General features: G+C 37.6%; 1 protein-coding gene across 1 annotated transcript in view; it reads left to right on the top strand.

Annotated features, from left to right (window-relative positions):
* C2CD6 (C2 calcium dependent domain containing 6) overlaps positions 1-21,903 on the top strand; it is a 122,312-nt gene that overhangs the window by 16,588 nt on the left and 83,821 nt on the right. The window contains exons 4-8 of the mRNA XM_068969131.1: positions 160-305; positions 4,928-5,050; positions 12,205-12,249; positions 13,166-13,234; positions 15,115-15,194. Of these exons, the coding sequence (XP_068825232.1) occupies positions 160-305; positions 4,928-5,050; positions 12,205-12,249; positions 13,166-13,234; positions 15,115-15,194 (463 nt within the window). The remainder of the gene's footprint in view (positions 1-159; positions 306-4,927; positions 5,051-12,204; positions 12,250-13,165; positions 13,235-15,114; positions 15,195-21,903) is intronic.

Raw genomic sequence — 21,903 nt, 5'->3', positions numbered from 1 at the left:
CTATTTTAAAATGCTTTCCTTATTGTTTAATATGCTCTATAACTTCTTTCTTTATTTGATTGAGTCTTAGGTTTTGGCCTGAATTGTTTAATTGGTTAATTTTAACAATGTGTTACTGTCAATTACAACAAAATTTGCTTCCTAAATATGTGTTTTCAGTCATTTCCCAGCATTACAGTAATTTGTTCATTCGCATCTCTATTAACAATGTGGTGAAATGTACAAAAACTTGTAGCTTGCTATCCCAAAACACTGAAAAGGACTTTATGATTACATTTGATGAAGTGAAGTATTTTTCTGTACAGGTAACGATAAATTTCTCTTCTAGAAAAAGTAATGTATTTTTTATAATTTGAAATATTCTACACTAATATGTTTTTTCCTCAGAGGATAGGAAAAATACAAAAGCAGTGTTCTTTTATTTGATATTTTACAGTATTTATTTCTATATTATGGGCTATATTGATGTTTTTGCAGCTTACTGTAAAATGTATAATTGTGGTGTTCTCTGAGAGCTTGTTGTTGGTGATTCTCAGTGTTTATCACACATGCATGCATTCTTCTCTATCTCACGCTTTCCCTCCCATCTGCCCTCTTCCACCTGTCTTAGGGTGGGCTTTAATGGCAAATTACCACAGACTGGGTGGCTTAAAAAACAGACCTTTATTTCTTGCTTTTCTGGAAGGTAGCAAGTTCCTTCAGTTCAGTTCAGTAGCTTAGTCGTGTCCGACTCTTTGAGACCCCGTGAATTGCAGCATGCCAGGCCTCTCTGTCCATCACCAACTCCCAGAGTTCACCCAAACTCATGTCCATCGAGTCAGTGATGCCATACAGCCATCTCATCCTCTGTCATCCCCTTCTCCTCCTGCCCCCAATCCCTCCCAGCATCAGGGTCTTTTCCAATGAGTCAACTCTTCGCATGAGGTGGCCAAAGTACTGGAGTGTCAGCTTTAGCATCAGTCCCTCCATTGAACACCCAGGACTGATCTCCTTTAGAATGGACTGGTTGGATCTCCTTGCAGTCCAAGGGACTCTCAAGAGTCTTCTCCAACACCACAGTTCAAAAGCATCAATTCTTCGGCACTCAGCTTTCTTCACAGTACAACTCTCACATCCATACATGACCACTGGAAAAACCATAGGCTTGACTAGATGGACCTTTGTTGGCAAAGTAATGTCTCTGCTTTTGAATATGCTATCTAGGTTGCTCATCAATTTTCTTCCAAGGAGTAAGCGTCTTTTAATTTCAGGGCTGCAATCACCATCTGCAGTGATTTTGGAGCCCCCCAAAATAAAGTCTGACACTGTTTCCACTGTTTCCCCATCTATTTGCCATGAAGTGATGGGACCAGATGCCATGATCTTCGTTTTCTGAATGTTGAGCTTTAAGCCAACTTTTTCAATCTCCTCTTCACTTTCATCAAGAGGCCTTTTAGTTCGTTTTCATTTTCTGCCATAAGGGTGGTGTCATCTGCATATCTGAAGTTATTGATATTTCTCCCAGCAATCTTGATTCCAGCTTGTGCTTCCTCCAGCCCAGAGTTTCTCATGATGTACTCTGCATAGAAGTTAAATAAGCAGGATGACAATATACAGCCTTTATGTACTCCTTTTCTTATTTGGAACCAGTCTGTTGTTCCATGTCCTGTTCTAACTGTTGCTTCCTGACCTGTGTATAGGTTTCTCAAGAGGTAGGTCAGGTGGTCTAGTATTCCTTTCTCTTTCAGAATTTTCCACAGTTTCTTGTGATCCACACAGTCAAAGGCTTTGGCATAGTCAATAAAGCAGAAATCGATGTTTTTCTGGAACTCTCTTGCTTTTTTCCATGATCCAGTGGATGTTGGCAATTTGATCTCTGGTTCCTCTGCCTTTTCTAAAACCAGCTTGAATATCTGGAAGTTCATGGTTCACATATTACTGAAGCCTGGCTTGGAGAATTTTGAGCATTACTTTACTAGCGTGTGAGATGAGTGCAATTGTGTGGTAGTTTGAGCATTCTTTGGCATTGCCTTTCTTTGAAATTGGAATGGAAACTGACCTTTTCCAGTCCTGTGGCCACTGCTGAGTTTTCCAATTTTGCTGGCATATTGAGTGCAGCAGTTTCACAGCATCATCTTTTAGGATTTGAAATAATTCAACTGGGATTCTACCACCTCCACTAGCTTTGTTCATAGTGATGCTTTCTAAGGCCCACTTGACTTCACATTCCAGGAGGTCTGGCTCCTTAGAAGGACACTATCAGAATTCAGAAGGCTCCAATTCTCATGACCTAGTTACCTCCCGGACATCCCATGAACAAATACCGTTGCATTGGAGATTTAGGCTACAACATGACTTTTGAGAGGACCCAAATGTTCAGGCCATAAGCACACCTTTTTTTTTAATCTCCTTTTTCTTTACCTGTCTGCTTTCTTCTTATGTAGACTCTCTCTCATTCCTTTTGCACGGATTAGCTTATTTAGTCTTTATAACAACCCTTTGCTATACTCTTATATATATAGTCTTATTATCATCTTTGTTTTGCAGATGAAGAAATAGGTTCTGTAAGGTTTAAAGAAATTTCTTAAGGTTATAGAACTAGTAATGGTGGACCTGAGAATGCAGTCAGTCTGGCTTCAACTGGCTTCATTAAACTGTCTCTTACACCAGGGCTTGCTCTGCTGAGTTTACTTCTGTTTACAGTTAAGCTTTCTAGAATCCAAATGTATCTCAGAGCTGTCTTTAAAATGAGAGATACTATTTCATTTAGCTGCAGGATTCCTTGATTAGTCCAATTGTTTCCTGATAGTTTTATTACATCTGTTGAATTTTAGTGAAATCCTAAAACATTTTCTCTATGTCATATATATGTATATATGTGTGTGTGTATACATATGTGTGTGTATATATATATATATTTCAAACTTCATTTTGCTTAAGTGTTGAGTATTGAAAATATTTCTTTAAATGTGTTTAAAAAAGCATTATTTTCCTAGATGGAATCCATACTATTTCTTTTACTTTGCAAATAATTTTCCTATGCTTTATTGCCAAATTTTTAGGAATTTTGTAGATATATGTTCATTTAAATAAAACTTGCAAGTAATACTGGAAAAATATAAATTAATAGAGTGCTTATTTTCATTAGATAATCAAAATATTTTTCCTATGTTTAATAGGAGATATTAGTTTGATCATAATAAGAGGAGAGTTTTAGTGGAACTCTAATGGAAAGTTTTGGAATTATCTAGTAATATTAACATAGAAAATTGGACAAGCAAAAAAAGAAATGTGAATAAAAAGCAAGACATTAATTCCAGGGAAATTAAAAAAATTTTACAGGACTAGAAACATAATCATTGTAAGTGTATTATTAAATCCTAAAAATAGTTACATGTACATATTATAAATACTAAGTGTTAGTTTAACAAAAAACTATGAAAAATATTGGAGGACTAATGGGAAAAGAAATGTGAAAACTGTGGGATGAGGCTCTTGACAGCTGATATTTTTCTTCCACAATAAGCAGTCAATAGATTGTATCTATATGATGTCAGTGTTCATAGTAGCATTATTTATAGTGCCAAGATATGGATGCAACCTAAGTGTCCATCAAAAGATAAATGGAAAAAGAAGATATAATACATATATATATATACACAACAGAATACTACTCAGCCATAAAAAAAATGAAATTTTACCATTTGCAGCAACATGGATGGACTTGGAGGGCATTATGCCCAGTGAAATATGTCAGAAGGAGAGACAAATACTGTATGATATCACTTATATGTGGCATCTAAAATATACAACAGATTAGTGAATATAAGAAAAAAGAAGATTTACAGATACAGAGAAGACAAAAATAATAGTTACCTGTGGGGAGATGGAAGGAGGAGGAGCAAAACAGGGATAGAGAATTAAGAGGTACCAACTATTAGGTATAAAGTAAGCTACATGGATATATTGTACACATGGAGAAGATAGCAGATATTTTATAGAACTACAAATGGAGTACAACCCTTAAAAATTATGAATCAGTATATTGTACATTGTATATTACACATCTGAGACTTCCTGGTGGTCCACTGGTTAAAAATACACCTGCCAGTGCAGGATCAACCATGGGTTTGATCCCTGGTCTGAGAAGATCCTACATGCTCACGTAGCAACTGAACCCATGTGCCACAAACGTTGGAGCCCACACACCTAGAGCCCATGCTCTGCAGGAGAAGCCACCGCAGCAAGAAGCCCTCACACTACAACTAGAGAGTAACCCATGCTCTCCTCAACTAGAGAATGCGCTCGTGCAGCAGTGAAGACCCAGCCAAAGTAAATAAACAAATATGCCCTGCTGTTTGCAGCAACATGGATGGATTTTGAGGGCATCATGCTAAGTAAAATAAGTCAGGGAAAGACAAACGCTGTGTGATTATTTATATGTGCAATCCAAAAAATGAGGAAATTCCATGATGGTCCAGTGGTTAGAATCCTGTACTTTCACTGCCCAGGGTGTGGATTCAATCTCTGATCAGGGAACTAAGATCTTACAAGCCATGTAGCACAGCCAGAAGAAAAAAAGGGAAATGAACTCATAGAGAACTGATTGGTGGTTGCTAGAGGTGGGGTTTGGGGGTGAGCAACATGAATGAAGGTAATCAAAAGGTGCAAACTTCCAGTTATAAGATGAGTAAGTCCTTGGGATCTAATGAGTAGGATGGTGACTGTCGTTAACAACACGTGTGATCAGTCACTCAGTCGTGTCCAACTCTTTGCAACCCCATGGGTCTGTAAGTCGTCAGTCTCCTCTGTCCGTGGTACTTGAAATGGGTGTTTCAAAAAATGGATGCTTCAAAAATTATATTTTATGGGTGTTTTTATTCAGAAATTATGTCTGAAATTCAGACTGAAAATTTATTTTTTCTTTTCATATGTATTTTGTGTTAAGGTTCCCAGACGTCAAGATGATGAGAAGAATAATATTCGCTTAGAACTAATGCAACATGACAGTACAAAAAAGTATCTTCTCTTGTTAGGGAGTGTTCAGGTACATCTTTATGAAGTGATTCAGGTATGTATCAAATCATTTTTTCACCTTGGTATCACATTGTCCAGTTGGTGTTTGTTTTCAAGATTTATCTGTACTTAATGGACTTCTTTTGCTTATTATCTGTCTGATATGCTTAGTAAATTCACATGTGTAGTAAACAATATTTCCCTCTGGCTCAAAAAAAAAAAAAAGGTTAGTTTGTAACAGCATAATGTTTTTTTAATTTTATTTCCTGGAGGGCAATAAGTAAGTGAAAGTTGTTCAGTTGTGTCCGACTCTTTGTGACCCCATGGACTGTAGCCTGCCAGTCTCTTATGTCCTTGAGGATTCTCCAGGCAAAAATACTGGAATGGGTAGACATTTCTTTCTCCAGGGGATCTTCCCCACCCAGGGCTCACACCTGGGTCTCAGGCATTGCAGGCAAATTCTTTACCATCTGAGCCACCAGAGAAGCCCTGAAGGGTAATGATACAACCTAAAAGACTAAGCATGCTTTTTGCTTTATTTTGTTTTCTGAAATGTTTCAAAACAAGACTCAGACCACAAACTCTCTTGTCAGTTCCAGTTTCAGTTCAGTTCTTTTTTTCCCTAATTTATTTATTTTTTATTGAAGGATAATTACTTTACAGAATTTGTTTGTTTTCTGTCAAACCTCAACATGAATCAGCCATAGGTATACATACAGCCTCTTCCTTCTGAAGCTCCCTCCCATCTCCCTGCCCATCCCATCCCTCTAGGTTGATACAGAGCCCCTGTTTGAGTTTCCTGAGCCATACAGCAAATTCCTGTGGCTATCTATTTTACATATGGTAATGTAAGTTTCCATGTTACTCTTTTCATACATCTCACCCTCTCCTCCCCTCCCCGTAAGTCTATTCTCTATGTCTGTTTCTCCATTGCTCTTCTGTAAGTAAATTCTTCAGTCCCATTTTTCTTGATTCCATATATATGCGTTAGAATACAACACTTATTTTTCTCTTTCTGACTTACTTCACTCTGTATAATAGGTTCTAGGTTCATCCACCTCACTAGGAACTGATTCCTTTTTAATATTCCATTATGTATATGTACCACAACTTCTTTATCCATTCATCTGTCGATGGACATCTAGGTTGCTTCCATGTTCTAGCCATTGTAAATAGTGCTGCAGTGAACAGTGGGATACATGTGTCTTTTTCAATTTTGGTTTCCTCAAGGTATATGCATAGGAGTGAGATTGCTGGGTCATATGGTTGTTTTATTCCTAGTTTTTTTTTTTTTTTAAGGACTCTCCATACCATCTTCCATAGTGGCTGTATAAATTTATATTCCCACCAACAGTGCAAGAGTGTTCCCTTTTCTCCACACCTTCTCCGGCATTTATGGTTTGTAGACTTTATGGTGATGGCCATTCTGACCAGTGTGAGGTGATATCTCACTGCAGTTTTGATTTGCATTTCTCTAATAATGAGCAATGTTGAGCATCTTTTCATGTGTTTGTTAGCCATCTGTATGTCTTTGGAAAATGTCTGCTTAGATCTTTTTCCCACTTTTTGGTTGGGTTGTTTGTTTTTCTGGTATTGAGTTGTATGAGCTGCTTATATATTTTGGAAATTAATCTTTTGTCAGTTGTTTCATTTGCTATTATTTTCTTCCATTCTGAGGGTTGTTTTTTCAGCTTGCTTATAGTTTCCTTTGCTGTGTAAAAGCTTTTTAATTTAATCAGGTCCCACTTGTTTACTTTTGTTTTTATTTCCATTACTCTAGGAGATGGGTCATAGAGGATCTTGCTTTGATTTATGTCATCGAGTGTTCTGCCTATGTTTTCCTCTAAGAGTTTTATAGTTTCTAGTTTTACATTTAGATCTTTAATCCATTTTGAGTTTATCTTTGTACATGGTGTTAGGAAGTGTTCTAATTTCATTCTTTTACATGTAGCAGTCCAGTTTTCCCAGCACCACTTATTGAAGAGGCTGTCTTTGCCCCATTATATATTCTTGCCTCCTTTGTCAAAAATAAGGTACCCATAGGTGCATGGGCTTATTTCTGGGCTTTCTATCTTGTTCCATTGGTCTATATTTCTGTTTTTGTGCCAGTACCACACTGTCTTGATGACTGTAGCTTTGTAGTATAATCCGAAGTCAGGAACGTTGATTTCTCCAGCTCTGTTCTTCCTCAAGACTGCTTCTGCTATTTGGGGTCTTTTGTATTTCCCTATGAATTGTGAAATTTTCTGTTCTAGTTCTGTGAAAAATGTCATCGATAATTTGATAGGGATTGCATTGAATCTGTAGATTGCATATGGTAGTATAGTCATTTTCACAATATTGATTCTTCCTACCCAGGAACATGGAGTTCTCTCCATTTGTTTATATCATCTTTGATTTCTTTCTTCAGTGTCTTATAACTCTCTGTGTACAGTTCGTTTCCTCAAGTAAGTTTATTCCTAGATATTTAATTCTTTTTGTTACAGTGGTGAATGGGATTGATTACTTAATTTTTCTTTCTGATTTTTCATTGTTAGTATATAAAAATGAAAGTGATTTCTGTGTATTGATTTTGTATCTTGCAACTTTGCTAAATTCAGTGATTAGCTCTAGTAATTTTCTGATAGTATCTTTAGGGTTTTCTACGTACAATATCATGTCGTCTGCAAACAGTGACAGATTTACTTCTTCTTTTCTGATCTGGATTCCTTTTATTTCTTTTTCTTCTCTGATTTCTGTAGCTAGGACTTCCGGAACTATGTTGAGTAATAGTGGTGAAAGTGGACACCCCTGTCTTGTTCCTGATCTTAAGGTGAATGCTTTCAGTTTTTCACCATTGAGAATAATGTTTGCTGTAGGCTTATCATATATGGCCTTTACTGTGCTGAGGTAGATTCCTTCTGTGCCCAGTTTTTGAAGAGTTTTAATCATAAATGGGTGCTGAATTGTGTCAAAAGCTTTTTCTGCTTCTATTGAGATTATCATATGGTTTTTATCTTTCAATTTTTTAATATGGTGTATCTGGTTGATTGATTCATGTATATTGAAGAATCCTTGCATCCCTGGAATAAACCCAACTTGATCATGGTATATGAGCTTTCTGATGTGTTGCTGAATTCTATTTGCTAAGATTTTGTTGAGGATTTTTGCATCTATGTTCATCAGTGATACTGGCCTGTAGTTTTCTTTTTTTGTATTGTCTTTCTCTGATTTTGGTATCAGGGTGATGGTGGACTTGTAGAATGACTTTAGAAGAGTTCCTTCTTCTGCAATTTTCTGAAAGAGTTTTAGAAGGATAGGCAAGAGCTGTACTCTAAATGTTTGATAGAATTCTCCTGAGAAGCCATCAGGTTATGGGCTTTTGTTTTTTTGCGAGATTTTTTTTTTTTTAATCACAGCTTTAATTTCAGTGCTTGTAATTGGGTTATTCATAATTTCTATTTCTTCTGGTTCACTCTTGGAAGATTGAACTTTTCTAGAATCTGTCCATTGCTTCCAGGTTATCCATTTTATTGCCATACACTTGTTCACAATCAGTCAGTTGAATTCAGTCGCTCAGTCGTATCCAACTCTTTGCGACCCCATGAACCGCAACACGCCAGGCCTCCCTGTCCATCACCAACTACCAGAGTCCACCCAAACCCATGTCCATTGAGTCGGTGATGCCATCGAGCCATCTCATCCTCTGTCATCCCCTTCTCCCACCTTCAATCGTTCCCAGCATCAGGGTCTTTTCCAGTGAGTCAGCTTTTTGCATCAGGTGGCCAAAGTATTGGAATTTCAGCTTCAGTATCAGTCCTACCAATGAATATTCAGGACTGATTTCCTTTAGGATGGACTGGTTGGATCTCCTTGCAGTCCAAGGGACTCTCAAGAGTCTTATCCAACACCACAGTTCAAACATCAATTCTTCGGCACTCAGCTTTCTTTATAGTTCAACTTTTACATCCATACATGACCACTGGAAAAACCATAGCTTTGACTAGACGGACCTTTGTTGACAAAGTAATGTCTCTGCTTTTCAATATGCTATCTAGATTGGTCATAACTTTCTTTCCAAGGAGTAAGCATCTTTTAATTTCATGGCTGCAATCACCATCTGCAGTTTTTGGAGCTCAGAAAAATAAAGTCAGCCACCGTTTCCACTGTTTCCCCATCTATTTCCCATGAGATGATGGGACCAGATGCCATGATCTTCGTTTTCTGAATGTTGAGCTTTAAGCCAACTTTTTCACTCTCCTCTTTCACTTTCATCAAGAGGCTTTTTAGTTCCTCTTCACTTTCTGCTATAAGGGTGGTGTCATCTGCATATCTGAGGTTATTGATATTTCTTCCAGTTCAGTTCAGTTCAGTCTCTCAGTTTTGTCCAACTTTTTGCGACCCCATGAATCGCAGCACGCCAGGCCTCCCTGTCCATCACCAACTCCCGGAGTTCACTCAGACTCACATCCATTGAGTCAGTGATGCCATCCAGCCATCTCATCCTCTGTCATCCCCTTCTCTTCCTGCCCCCTATCCCTCCCAGTGTCAGGGTCTTTTCCAATGAGTCAGCTCTTCACATGAGATGGCCAAAGTACTGGAGTTTCAGCTTTAGCATCATTCCTTCCAAAGAAATCCCAGGGCTGATCTCCTTCAGAATGGACTGGTTGGATCTCCTTGCAGTCCAAGGGACTCCCAAGAGTCTTCTCCAACACCACAGTTGAAAAGCATCAATTCTCCGGCACTCAGCCTTCTTCACAGTCCAACTCTCACATCATACATGACCACTGGAAAAACCATAGCCTTGACTAGATGGACCTTAGTCAGCAAAGTAATGTCTCTGCTTTTGAATATGCTGTCTAGGTTGGTCATAACTTTTCTTCCAAGGAGTAAGCATCTTTAATTTCATGGCTGCAGTCACCATCTGCAGTGATTTTGGAGCCCAGAAAAATAAAGTCTGACACTGTTTCCACTGTTTCCCCATCTACTTGCCATGAAGTGATAGGACTGGATGCCATGATCTTTGTTTTCTGAATGTTGAGTTTTAAGCCAACTTTGCCCAGCAATTCTCATGCTGTACACTGTATAGAAGTTAAATAAGCAGGGTGACAATATACAGCCTTGACGTACTCCTTTTCCTACTTGAAACCAGTCTGTTGTTCCATGTCCAGTTCTAACTGTTGCTTCCTGACATGCCTATAGGTTTCTCAAGAGACAGGTCAGGTGCTCTGGTATTCCCATCTCTTTCAGAATTTTCCACAGTTTCTTGTGATCCACACAGTCAAAGGCTTTGGCATAGTCAATAAAGCAGAAATAGATGTTTTTCTGGAACTCTCTTGCTTTTTTCCATGATCCAGCGGATGTTGCTAATTTGATCTCTGGTTCCTCTAAGCCTTTTCTGAAACCAGCTTGAATATCTGGAAGTTCCTGGCTCATGTATTGCTGAAGCCTGGCTTGGAGAATTTTGAGCATTACTTTACTAGTGTGAGATGAGTGCAATTGTGTGGTAGTTTGAGCATTCTTTGGCATTGCCTTTCTTTGGAATTGGAATGGAAGCTAACCTTTTTCAGTCCTGTGGCCACTGCTGAGTTTTCCAAATTTCCTGGCATATTGAGTGCAGCACTTTCACAGCATCATCTTTCAGGATTTGAAATAGCTCAACTGGAATTCCATCACCTCCACTAGCTTTGTTCATAGTGATGCTTTCTAAGGCCTACCTGACTTCACATTCCAGGATTTCTGTCTCTAGGTGAGTGATCATTGTGAAGATCTTTTTTGTACAGTTCTCCTGGGTATTCTTGCCACCTCTTCTTAATATCTTCTGCTTCTGTTAGGTCCATACCATTTCTGTCCTTTATTGAGCCCATCTTTGTATGAAATGTTCCCTTCGTATCTCTAATTTTCTTGAAGAGATCTCTAGTCTTTCCCATTTTATTGTTTTCCTCTCTTGCATTGATCGCTGAGGAAGGCTTTCTTATCTCTCCTTGCTATTCTTTGGAACTCTGCATTCAGATGCTGATATCTTTCCTTTTCTCCTTTGCGTTTCACTCAGTGCCTACCGTCTTACTTGGTTTTCTCTTACCTTGGAATGGGGTATCTCTTCATGGCTGCTCTAGCAAAGAACAGCCACTGCTCCTTACCTTGTTCACAATAGTCTCATAATCCTTTGTATTTCTGCCTTGTCTGGTGTAACCTCTCCTTTTTCATTTCTAATTTTGTTGATTTGATATTTCTCTCCTTTTTTCTTGATGAATCTGGCTATGTCAATTTTATCTTCTCAAAGAACCAGCTTTTAGTTTTATTAAGCTTTACTATTGTTCGAACTCCTTATTGCCATATTCAGACTGAAATTGATGAAAATGGAGAAAACCACTAGACCATTCAGGTATGACCTAAATCAAATCCCTTATGACTATACAGTGCAAATGAGAAATAGATATAAGGGACTAGATCTGATAGACAGTGTCTGATGAACTATGTATGAGTGTAACGTACTGGTTTGTCAAATCGGTTCTGAGCCTTTAGGCAGAATCTACTTGAAGGCAGAGTTTGGGGTAAATACATAGCACATTAACATAGCTTAAGACAAACATTTCCATAAGAAAAATGCATTGGTTAGCTCAAGGTTTGAGAAAAGTTAAGTTCAGGTGGAACCAGGTATCACTATGGCAGCATAGAATTTTATGAGAAACCTCTTTTTAAATTTGTGTAGAGAAGGGGAAAAAATGTACCACTAGTTTGTTTCATCCTACCGCTTACGAGTGAGAGAAAAAATGTCTGACACTTGCAGCCTATTTCCTCCGTTTGGAGACTCCTGGCCTTCCTGCCTGTTATCCTCTCAATACCAAAGGTTTTCTTGGGTAAAAAGATCCCAACAGTCCCCAAGAGATGAGAGAAGCATTCAGTTCTGTCATGAGTCAGCCTATCATATAGATCCATGTTTACCCCTCAAAAGGAGTATAGACCTGGCAGTTCCTCTAAGTAGAAGTAGTAGGGACATTTTTCTTTAAAACATAAATGTAAATATTAACATTTATTTCTGGTACAACCTGGAAGTTTTATTTTTTCCAAACATTCATTATTTTTGTATTTTAGCTATTAGATCATATATGCATTAAAAATCCTTACCTGATTTTTTTGAATTTATGAAATGATTTAGAAATTTACAAGTGACACCGTGACTATATCAGTAATTCTATATTTAATAATTTTCTTGTTTCTTTTTTCTAGAAAGGGTGCTTTACTGGAGAACTCCAAATGTTGAATAAAAACACAGTAAGAACTTTACTGAAACTTCCAAAGCCTTGTGTGCACATTTCGTGTAATTTTGCTCTGATATTGTTTTTATTTTTTCGTACACTTCCAGTCACTGTTTGAGTTAATGTAAACATATTAAAGAGAAAGTATAATATTTGCTCAAAAAACTTCATCTCTACTTTAAAAAAAAATGCTGCTATCTTACTGCTAAATGGTGAACACAAAAATTAGAAATCATTGGGTAAGAGAGTAAAATGCCTCTCGTTGCTGCTTTGACTGTATAGCCTCAGGATCCTCACTTGGTGAATTGAGGAAGAATTATTTTCCTCCTTGAGCAATCTCTAAATTGGTATTTACAGTTCTTACTGAATTTCTTTTTAAGTACTTAAAAATTATCTTGATTAACTGATCATCTACTTGGAGAGGCTTCTCCTCCCAAAAGCCAAATTGAGGACAAGGAACATTAAAGAAAGAATGAAGAACATTTGAAGTCATAACCTCTGATTCCTTCCTTCATTTCACATATGAGCAAGCTGAGTGTCAGAGAGATGAACTCACTTTTTCTAAATAAAAAATTTATCTTAAAATGAAAGTGGAGATGGGAAAAGTGTGAATAAATACTTAAAACATATATTCATGGCTATGAATACATATGTATGTATGTATCTCAGCATAATTGTTAGCAATTTTAAATTGATATTTTTCATATCTTAATTATATAATATTCCTTAAGTTGTTGTTGTTTTTTTTTAATATTTCCAGAACACCATAGATTCCTACCTAGGAATTGCTTCTGTAAAAATTTTTTTAATGAAGTGATTCATGCTTTGGTTTTTTCTAATTTAAAGATTTGTGAAGTAAAAATATCACTTGCTATAACTCTCCATTCAAATATCTTTCTGATCAAATAATAAAATAAATTTGGCACGTTTAGTTTATCTGCAGGGTGGAGGTGGAATTTATGTTCTCCTATGGAAACTTTGGTTATGGATTTTCACATCAGGTTAGTTTCCCTCTTTTAAAAATAATTCTATTGCAGCTCTTTAGTCATATAATCCTCCTGAGCCTCTTCCCTTTCCAGTTTGATATGTTCTTTAAAATAAATATTTTTAAAAAGAATGACATTTTTCTCTAGTCTAAAGAAAAATGAAACTTCACCATTGTTTGTTTATACATTTTTAAACAATGATAATCTATTCAGGATGTCTTTATTTTAAAACTTTTGTGTGTTAGTGTCTGTGTACAAACATACTTATGTGATTGAAAACAAAATTAAATATTCAAGAAGTGAGTGTATTTTTATATCTAAAAATCATTAGAATGGAGTCATTTATGTTATTGAGATATTTTGTACTCTAATCACATAGAGTCCTTTCTCACCATGATTGTTTCAGTGTCAACTCTTCTTGATTCATCAAGAAAGTAATATGCCCAACGAAGATATCTTTTTAACTTAAGCCTACCTCTTTAAATTTACTGTGTATATCCAAAGTTGCAGTGAAGATTTTTATACATTAACCTTTATCCTTTTCTTTCATTTTGTCCTTAGGCTGGATTCCTATAGTGGAAATTATTGTCAGTAATGACCTTTTCAAGGAATTGGTCTAGAAAAATCTACCCAATAATCTACCAACATATATTCTCATTAAGTACTTGAAAGAACTATTGATATCTCTGGGTATTGTCACAGCTTTGGGGCATTTATAAATCCAGTCTCATTAGTACTTCTGTTTTATAGAAGAAAGAACCCCTATACTTTACATATAATCTTTAATTTTCAGCTTTTACTACTTTTTATACTCTTGGTTTTTTAAATTAGGAATTTAGAGTCAGTAGATCAGTTTGATTAAATAAGTCTACTGCTGGTTAACTCAGAAATCCCTATAAAATGCATTTTAAAATTTTACCTATGGTATATCATAATTTTTTAAATACATTTTGGATCACAAATATGTAATGATGAAAGCCGCTAGACACAAGCTTTTTTTCTTTTCTCCTTTGATTTTTCTTCTGTTCATTCTGCCTATTTTCTCATCATGAATTGGGCCTTATAGGGATCCTTAATTGTTTAGTCCTTTTGTTACAGTCACAGTTCATGAGCACTAACTTCTGAGGTAGGTATTGTGTGAATATAACGTGTAACAATCCCAGAGATAAATCCTTTTCAAATAAACTGGGCAGGTATTGCATTTTATTTAGGTGGATTCTACTAAAAACTAGGAACGAAGGCGTTATAAGGAAAAGAGTGGGAAGTTTAATAAAAGTTCTATTTGATTTTATGCCTATGAACTTTTCAGTTGCATATCCCCTGCTTACCTACCATGGTAATGTATAAAGAGTACTTGCACTGGCAAGATGAAGTTACATTCAAACCCTGGCTTTCATGCCTATTGGGTAGCCCTTGAACAAATTACTGATCGTTAGTATTACCTGTACAATAGAGATACTTATCTACCTCATAGAATTATTGAGAGGATTAAAGAATATTGAAGATGTAAAATTCTTGGCAGACACTTAGTGCTCAAAGTTAATTCTTTCTTTCTCTCTTAATTAATTTCCTCCTTTTATATATATGGGCTTCCCTTGTGGCTCAGCTGGTAAAGAATCCGCCTGCAATGTGGGAAACCTGGGTTTGATCCCTGGATTGGGAACATCCCTTGGAGAAGGGAAAGGCTACCCACTCCAGTGTTCTGGCCTGGAGAATTCCATGGACTGTATACTCAGTGCTCAATGTTAATTCTTTCTTCTTCTCTTAATTCATTTCCTCATTTCATTATATAAATAATTATATATATATATCATATAAGTCCAGGAAATAGTCATATTAGGATGAACTGAAATTGTGACTAAACAGTGTTAATATGTACTTATTACTTTCTTCAGTTAAAACCGCTTCAGAAAATTATTAAGCCATCTATGTTTATGGATATTGCACCACCTCCAGAAAGAACAGACCCTGTGACGTGAGTATTAAAGTCTTATTAACAGTCATTTAAAACATGTAATCCATTTGGTGGAACATCTTTATTGTCTTAAGACATGTCCAGAATGAGCTAGTCTCCAAGGTAAAGAAAGCAGTGAATTGTTTTGCCTCAGGTGGAAGATATTTTGAGTTTCTGGATGTAGCCCTGGAGAGAGTAGTTGAGGAGGTCTGGAGATAAGAAAAAGAAGAGAAGCGTTGCCAACTTTGTGACTAAAGGAGGGAAAGGAGTGGAACCCTAATGAGGAAGTTGGCCAGTGCAATATTCCTTTTGCAGAAAGAGGTGAGGAATTTTTAAGATCAAGGTGCCTAATAGTTGCATTTTCTGTTCTGCAGTATGGTAGCATTACGCCCATTTCCACACACTCCGTTGGTTACTTCTAAATTTTCAGCAAAAAGCTTATGGTCAAAAAATGCCATTAGTGGGCCAAAAAGTAACTTAAAATATAGTATGTAAATTAGTCTTGAAATTTCAGCAGTAAAGATAGATCAAAGAAAAATGAGCACCTGAGAGAGATATTTAATTTATGGTGCTATGCAAGAATAAGGAATAGAAAATACTTGAAATGGGATTGAGGAAATTAGGTATAGAATAGGAAATTATATTCTGAAGAGCTGATTGTCCTGTCAACACTGAGCATTATCATTAAAAATAAATTTTGTTCATTTGATATTGGTGATTTGTTGAAATGGTAAAGTTTAATGTTTTTCTTATGTTTACTGATTGTTATTTCGTATCCACCCATTGATTCAATAGACACTTACTGAATGTTTACTGTACCCCAGGTTTAATGCAAAGGTAGCATGTAAAAAATATGGTAATATGAATGAGATGGAGCCCTCCTAGAGATACACACGAGGTCTGTGGGACACAGCCAGGAAGCTTCCTATACTTTTTAGGGGAGTTAGGAGGAAAGTATGAAGAAAGGATCCGCAAAAGAAAAAGCGCTGGATGTAAGGCTTGAAACATGAGTAGTGGTGCACCAGGCTGATTTTGTAAGGGTGATGGGAGCCATAAGAGGCTATGTTATGATGGGGAACAGTGAGTGGTGAGTTGTGGGTTGCAAAGTACACAGGAATAAGGAGGGGAGCAGTAGGAGATGAGCTGGAGCAGCAGTCAGGGCAAGATGTAGCAGTCAGGAGGTCAGGCTCTAGAACCAGACCATGTGGGCTCTCCCACATACTAGCTGTGCAGCCTTGAGCAAGTTACTTCAGCTGTTTGTGCTTCATCTATTGAATGGAATAAAAATAACAACTACTCAGGTGAGTTATTGTAATATTAAATAAGTTATGTATAAAGCACTTGGAACATGGTAGCAAATAACAAAATTCTCAGTTGTTAACTACTTACTGAAGTAATAAATGTTTTATCATCACTATCATCATCATTGTAAGTTTATACTTCTCAAACGTGAGTAGATTTTACTGTTTTGAGTCCTCCCATGTGTGGCAGGGAACAGAAAGGCACTGGAAAATATGGTGCATCTTTCTGGAGTATTACTTTGCTCAAAGATTTTGAAAGGGAAAATGTTATTTTAAAATTAACATCTACATATTATATAGTAGAATTTAAACGTCACATAAATTTTCAAGATAGCAAAACGATTCCAGGAAATGATGTGGTTTGTGTCTGATTGCATTAAACTACACTTCCAGATACCTTCACTGTCTACCCACAGGAGTTCTTTATTGGGAAAATTTGGAAATACTTCAGATGTAGAGCTGTTGAAGAATTTTAAGTGAGGGAGTCAATAGGATTGAATATAGACAGAATTAGTTTAGTATTGGAGATCAAGGACTGGAGGAAGCTGTTGCAGTAGTCTACATGAGAGGTACTGACAGTCTGAATGAAGGCAATGGCTAGATGGGTATGACAGTTAATTCTGTGTGTTAGGTTGACTGGGCCATGGGGTTCCCAGATATTTGGTCAAACATTATTCTGGATGTTTTTGTAAGAGAGTTTTGAATGAGATTAACATTTAAATCAGTAGACTGAGTAAAGCAGATTGCCCTCATTGGGTAGGCTTCATCCAATCAGTTGAAAGCCTGAATAGAACAAAGAAATCTGCCCTTTCCTCATGTAGGAGAGAATTCCTCCTTCTGAATAATAGCCTTTGACTGAAATGTTGGCTTTTTCCTGGCTTTGGACTTGAATGGAAACATCAGATCTTCCTGGATCTGGAGTCTGAACTTCTCTCTCTCTTTCTCCACCCCCCACCCCCACCCCCCACTGCCTTCCCCCAGCTTACTTGTTTTGTTTTTCTGAATACCTCTCACTAATACAGATTTTGATACTGAGAGTGGCTTGAGAGAAACAGAAGATTAAGGATGAGTTTTCTGAATTGGTTCTGAGTTTTCTGAAGTTATCTCTCTAATCTGATTAGATTTAAAGACTCTAATGACTCCATTTCTAGTGGTAAAAAGACCCTGATACTCCTCAGCGTGACCTGGCAATAGTGATGTGAAAAATATCACCATTGGATATCCTTAATCAACAATTTATAAGCAAAGATATGAGTGACTATATATTTGATACTCTCAAACATTTTTGTCAAACTAGTGAACATAATGAGTTTGCTCAAGGATTCAAATTCCCAGCTCAAGCCTTGTGTAAATGACCTGAAATCTTCCATGTGTGTTCTGAAGGAGACCCTGATCTCCTGTAGCCATAATACTAAGATTACTAAGAATCAAAGGCAGAATTTCATCTTGCAGCTGGCTGAATTACAAGGCAAATTGAGCTCCCAGCTTCAGAAGGTGTCAGCTTTTAAAGTGAGAATATTGATTGGGACTAAGTGGGATCTTCAAGTTAGAATGGGAAAATAGGAGAAAATCTTGATGAAACTGGGGACACTGAGCCCATAAATTCTGATATACCTCCTTTGCCAGTGACGTCTCTATCCTTAGCAAAGTGAAGGTGGGCTTTCTGCCTCCATCTCAGAAGATTAACTCGTATTGCTTGTGGAAATAGTAATCTCCTCTTCTGAGGCAGTTGCCATGCAAGATGATGTTGATTCTCCTTAAGACTCACCCTCGCAACCCCTCTTTACTTTTAGGCTTATAACTAGATGCAAGTCCCAGCAAGCTCCTAAAGGTGAGGTTCAAAGTGTGACCCATGAGGAAGTACATTACATTCTAAAAAGAAATGCCTGAGTTTTCTCATTTATATATACAAAAATCCAGGGGATGTGTAGGGGTAAGGATATTTAAGGTATGGTATAATGGCGGCAGGACCATTAAGTTGGGTCATATAAAAAATTTACTGACATGGGCTAACTAAGTAGAGATTGTGTGTTTAATTTGCAGCTTGAGGGGTTACATGGAACTCCTTACAGTGTGTTGGTTACTGAAACATGGACCAAATGATAACCCACTATGAGTGAATTGAAAAACCAGACCTAGTTTAGTTTAATGTAGAGGAAGGGATTCAGAGGTTTAGGGAGATTATAGTGTTAGAGAGGATTTGTCATTTAAGACCTACTTATTCTGAGAGGCTGCAGAAGGCATACTGATTTTTATGAAGCTGAGAAAAAAGTTTGTGAGGGAATCCCCACCCTTGAAGATCCCTGTGATTGCTCTTCTCTGAGTAGACCTTGCAGTGGGAACTGCAGTCACTAGAATGAAAAACCTAAATGAATTGGGAGGAATTGGATCCCAGAGTCACAAGGTAGGTGTGGGTACAGTGCTGGACAGCAGAGTCGAAGCAGCAGAGTAGTCTGTCTCATGCAGAACCACGGCACTGGATAGTCGATCATGATATTCCTGGAAACAGAATATACAGGAAGTCTACTAAATTCTTGCTTGATCTGTATTAGCACTGAAGTTCTAGGTCAAGTGAACAAAAGTAACCTGAATCATAAAAGATGATACCGTGAAAATGCCACACCCAATATGCCAGGAAATTTGGAAAACTCTGCAGTGGCCCCAATACTGGGAAAGGTCAGTTTTCATTCCAATCCCAAAGAAAGGCAATGCCAAATAATGTTCAAATTGCCACACAGTTGCCTTCATCTCACACGCTAGCAAAGTAATATTCAAAATTTTCCATGCTAGGCTTCAACAATACGTGAACCAAGAACTTCCAGATGTTCAAGCTGGATTTAGAAAAGGCAGAAGAACCAAAGATCAAATTGCCAACATCCATTGGATCATAGAAAAAGCAAGAGAATTCCAGAAAAACATCTGCTTCATTTAAAGCCTTTGACTGTGTGGATCACAACAAACTGGAAAATTATTCAAGAAATGGGACTACCACACCACCTTACCTCCCTCCTGACAAACCTGTATGCAGGCCAAGAAGCAACAGTTAGAACCAGACATGGAACAACAGACTGGTTCCAAATTGGGAAAAGAGTATGTCAAGGCTGTATATTGTCACCCTGCTTATTTAACTTATATGCAAAATATATCATGTGAAATGTCGGGCTGGATGAAGCACAAGCTGGAATCAAGATTGCCAGGAGAAATATCAGTAACCTCAGAAATGCAGATGACACCACCCTTATGGCAGAAAGTGAAGAGGAACTAAAGAGCTTCTTGATGAAAGTAAAAGAGGAGAGTGAAAAAGCTGGCTTAAAACTCAACATTCGAAAAATGAAGATCATGGCATCCAGTCCCATCACTTCATGACAAATAGATGGGGAAACAATGGAGAGAATTTATTTTCTTGGGCTCCAAAATCTCTGCAGATGGTGGCTGCAGTCATGAAATTAAAAGACTCTTGCTCCTTGGAAGAAAAGCTACCACCAACCTAGACAGCATATTAAAAAGCAGAGACATCACTTTGCCCACAAATGTCCATCTAGTCAAAGCTATGGTTTTTCAGTAGTCATGTATGGATGTGAGAGTTGGACCATAAAGAAAGCTGAGTGCCGAAGAATTTATGCTTTTGAACTGTGGTATTGGGGAAGATTCTTGAGAGTCTCTTGGACTGCAAAGAGATCAAACCAGTCAATTCTAGAGGAAATCAATCCTGAATGTTCATTATAAGGACTGATGCTGAAGCTGAAACCCCAGTACTCTGGCCACCAGATGTGAAGAACTGACTCATTGGAAAAGACCCTGATACTGGGAAAGATTGAAAGCAGGAGGAGAAGGGGACAACAGAGGACAAGATTGTTGAATGGCATCACTGACTCAATGGACATGAATTTGAGCAAGCTCTGATAGATGGTGAAAGACACGGAGGCTTGGCATGTTGCAGTCCACGGGGTCGCAAAGAGTCAGACACAACTGACCAGCTGAACAACAAAATGTCACTGTTGTCCACCACTTAGAATAGTGGCTTAGGGAGATCAGGTGGTCAAGGAAGTTTTAACTCTGATTCATCTCACAGGGGGCCCAGTTGGTCCCCAAATCCATCCTGTAGTTATTTCCTCAGTTCTAGAATGCATAAATAGACATATTCAGCAGTTGGTGAATACCTCGCTTGAAATGAGGGATGTTACAGTGGGAGAGACCAAATGGAAGTCACTAGAGGTTCCAATGGTAAACCAAAAGTAATACCATATTACTGGAGGGATGGCAGAGATTTGTGCCACCATAGGGATTTGAAAGATGCAGAGATGGTGGTTCCCATCACATCCCCATTCAACTCACTTATCTTGCCTGTGCTGAGACAGATGTATCTTGGAGAATGGCAGTAGCTTGTAAGCTTAACCAGGTGGTGACTCCAAATGCAACTGCTGTACCAGATGTGGTTTTATTGCTTGAGTAAATTAACACATCTTCAGTACCTGGCCTGCAACTCTTGATTTGACAAATGCTTTTTTTCTCCATATTTGCTAATAAAGACCATCCATAACAGTTTTCTTTTTACAGGCAAGACCAGTAGTACACCTTCACTGTCCTACCTCAGAGATATATCTCTTCCCAACTCTATAATTTAGTAGACAAGACTCTTGATTACTTTCTCTTATATAAGGTATACACTGTCCCTTCCAGTGATGACATGCTGATTTGACCTAGTGAGCAGCAATACTGTAGACCTATTGGAAAGATATTTGCATATCAGAAGATGGGAAATGTTAATCAAATTCGAGGGCTTTCTACCTCAATGTAAGTCTGATAAAATTTGAAGACTTTCTAGCTCCCTGGTGGCTCAGATGCTAAAAAAATCTACCTGTGATGCAGGAGACCTGGGTTCAGTCTGTGGGTTGGAAAGATCCCCTGGAGAAGGGTGTGGCTACCCACTCCAGTAATCTTGGCTGGAGAATTCCATGGACAGAGGAGCCTGGTGGGCTACAAGTCCATGGGGTTGCAAAGAGTTGAACACTATTGAGCGACTCTGACACATTTTTACTACTAAAGCGAAATTTTAGGGATCCAGACATGTGGCTTGTTAAGATATTCCTGCTGAGGTGAAGGGTAAGTTATTGTGTCTGGGCTCTCCTACAACCAAAAAAGAGACATACCACCTATTGGGATTCTTGAGTTTTGGAGACAACATATTCCTTTGGGTATGCTGCTCTGGCCAATTTACTCAGTAACCTGGGAAGAAAATTTATGTGTATATATATATATATATATATATATATATATAAATTTCTTATCCTCTCATTTCCTTATCATGTAACATAACATGTATTCACTTTATATCATAATACTTAAGTATTGTTAACCTTATGTCATAGTTATTTAAGTTTCAGGATATTAAGCAGAGAGTAAACATCACCCAAGGACTTTATGTCCTC

This window comes from Capricornis sumatraensis, chromosome 3 (assembly GCF_032405125.1).
Source record: "Capricornis sumatraensis isolate serow.1 chromosome 3, serow.2, whole genome shotgun sequence".
NCBI classification, from domain to species: domain Eukaryota; kingdom Metazoa; phylum Chordata; class Mammalia; order Artiodactyla; family Bovidae; genus Capricornis; species Capricornis sumatraensis.
Note: the sequence above shows the minus strand (reverse complement) of the source record. Positions and strands in the feature narration are given on the sequence as shown.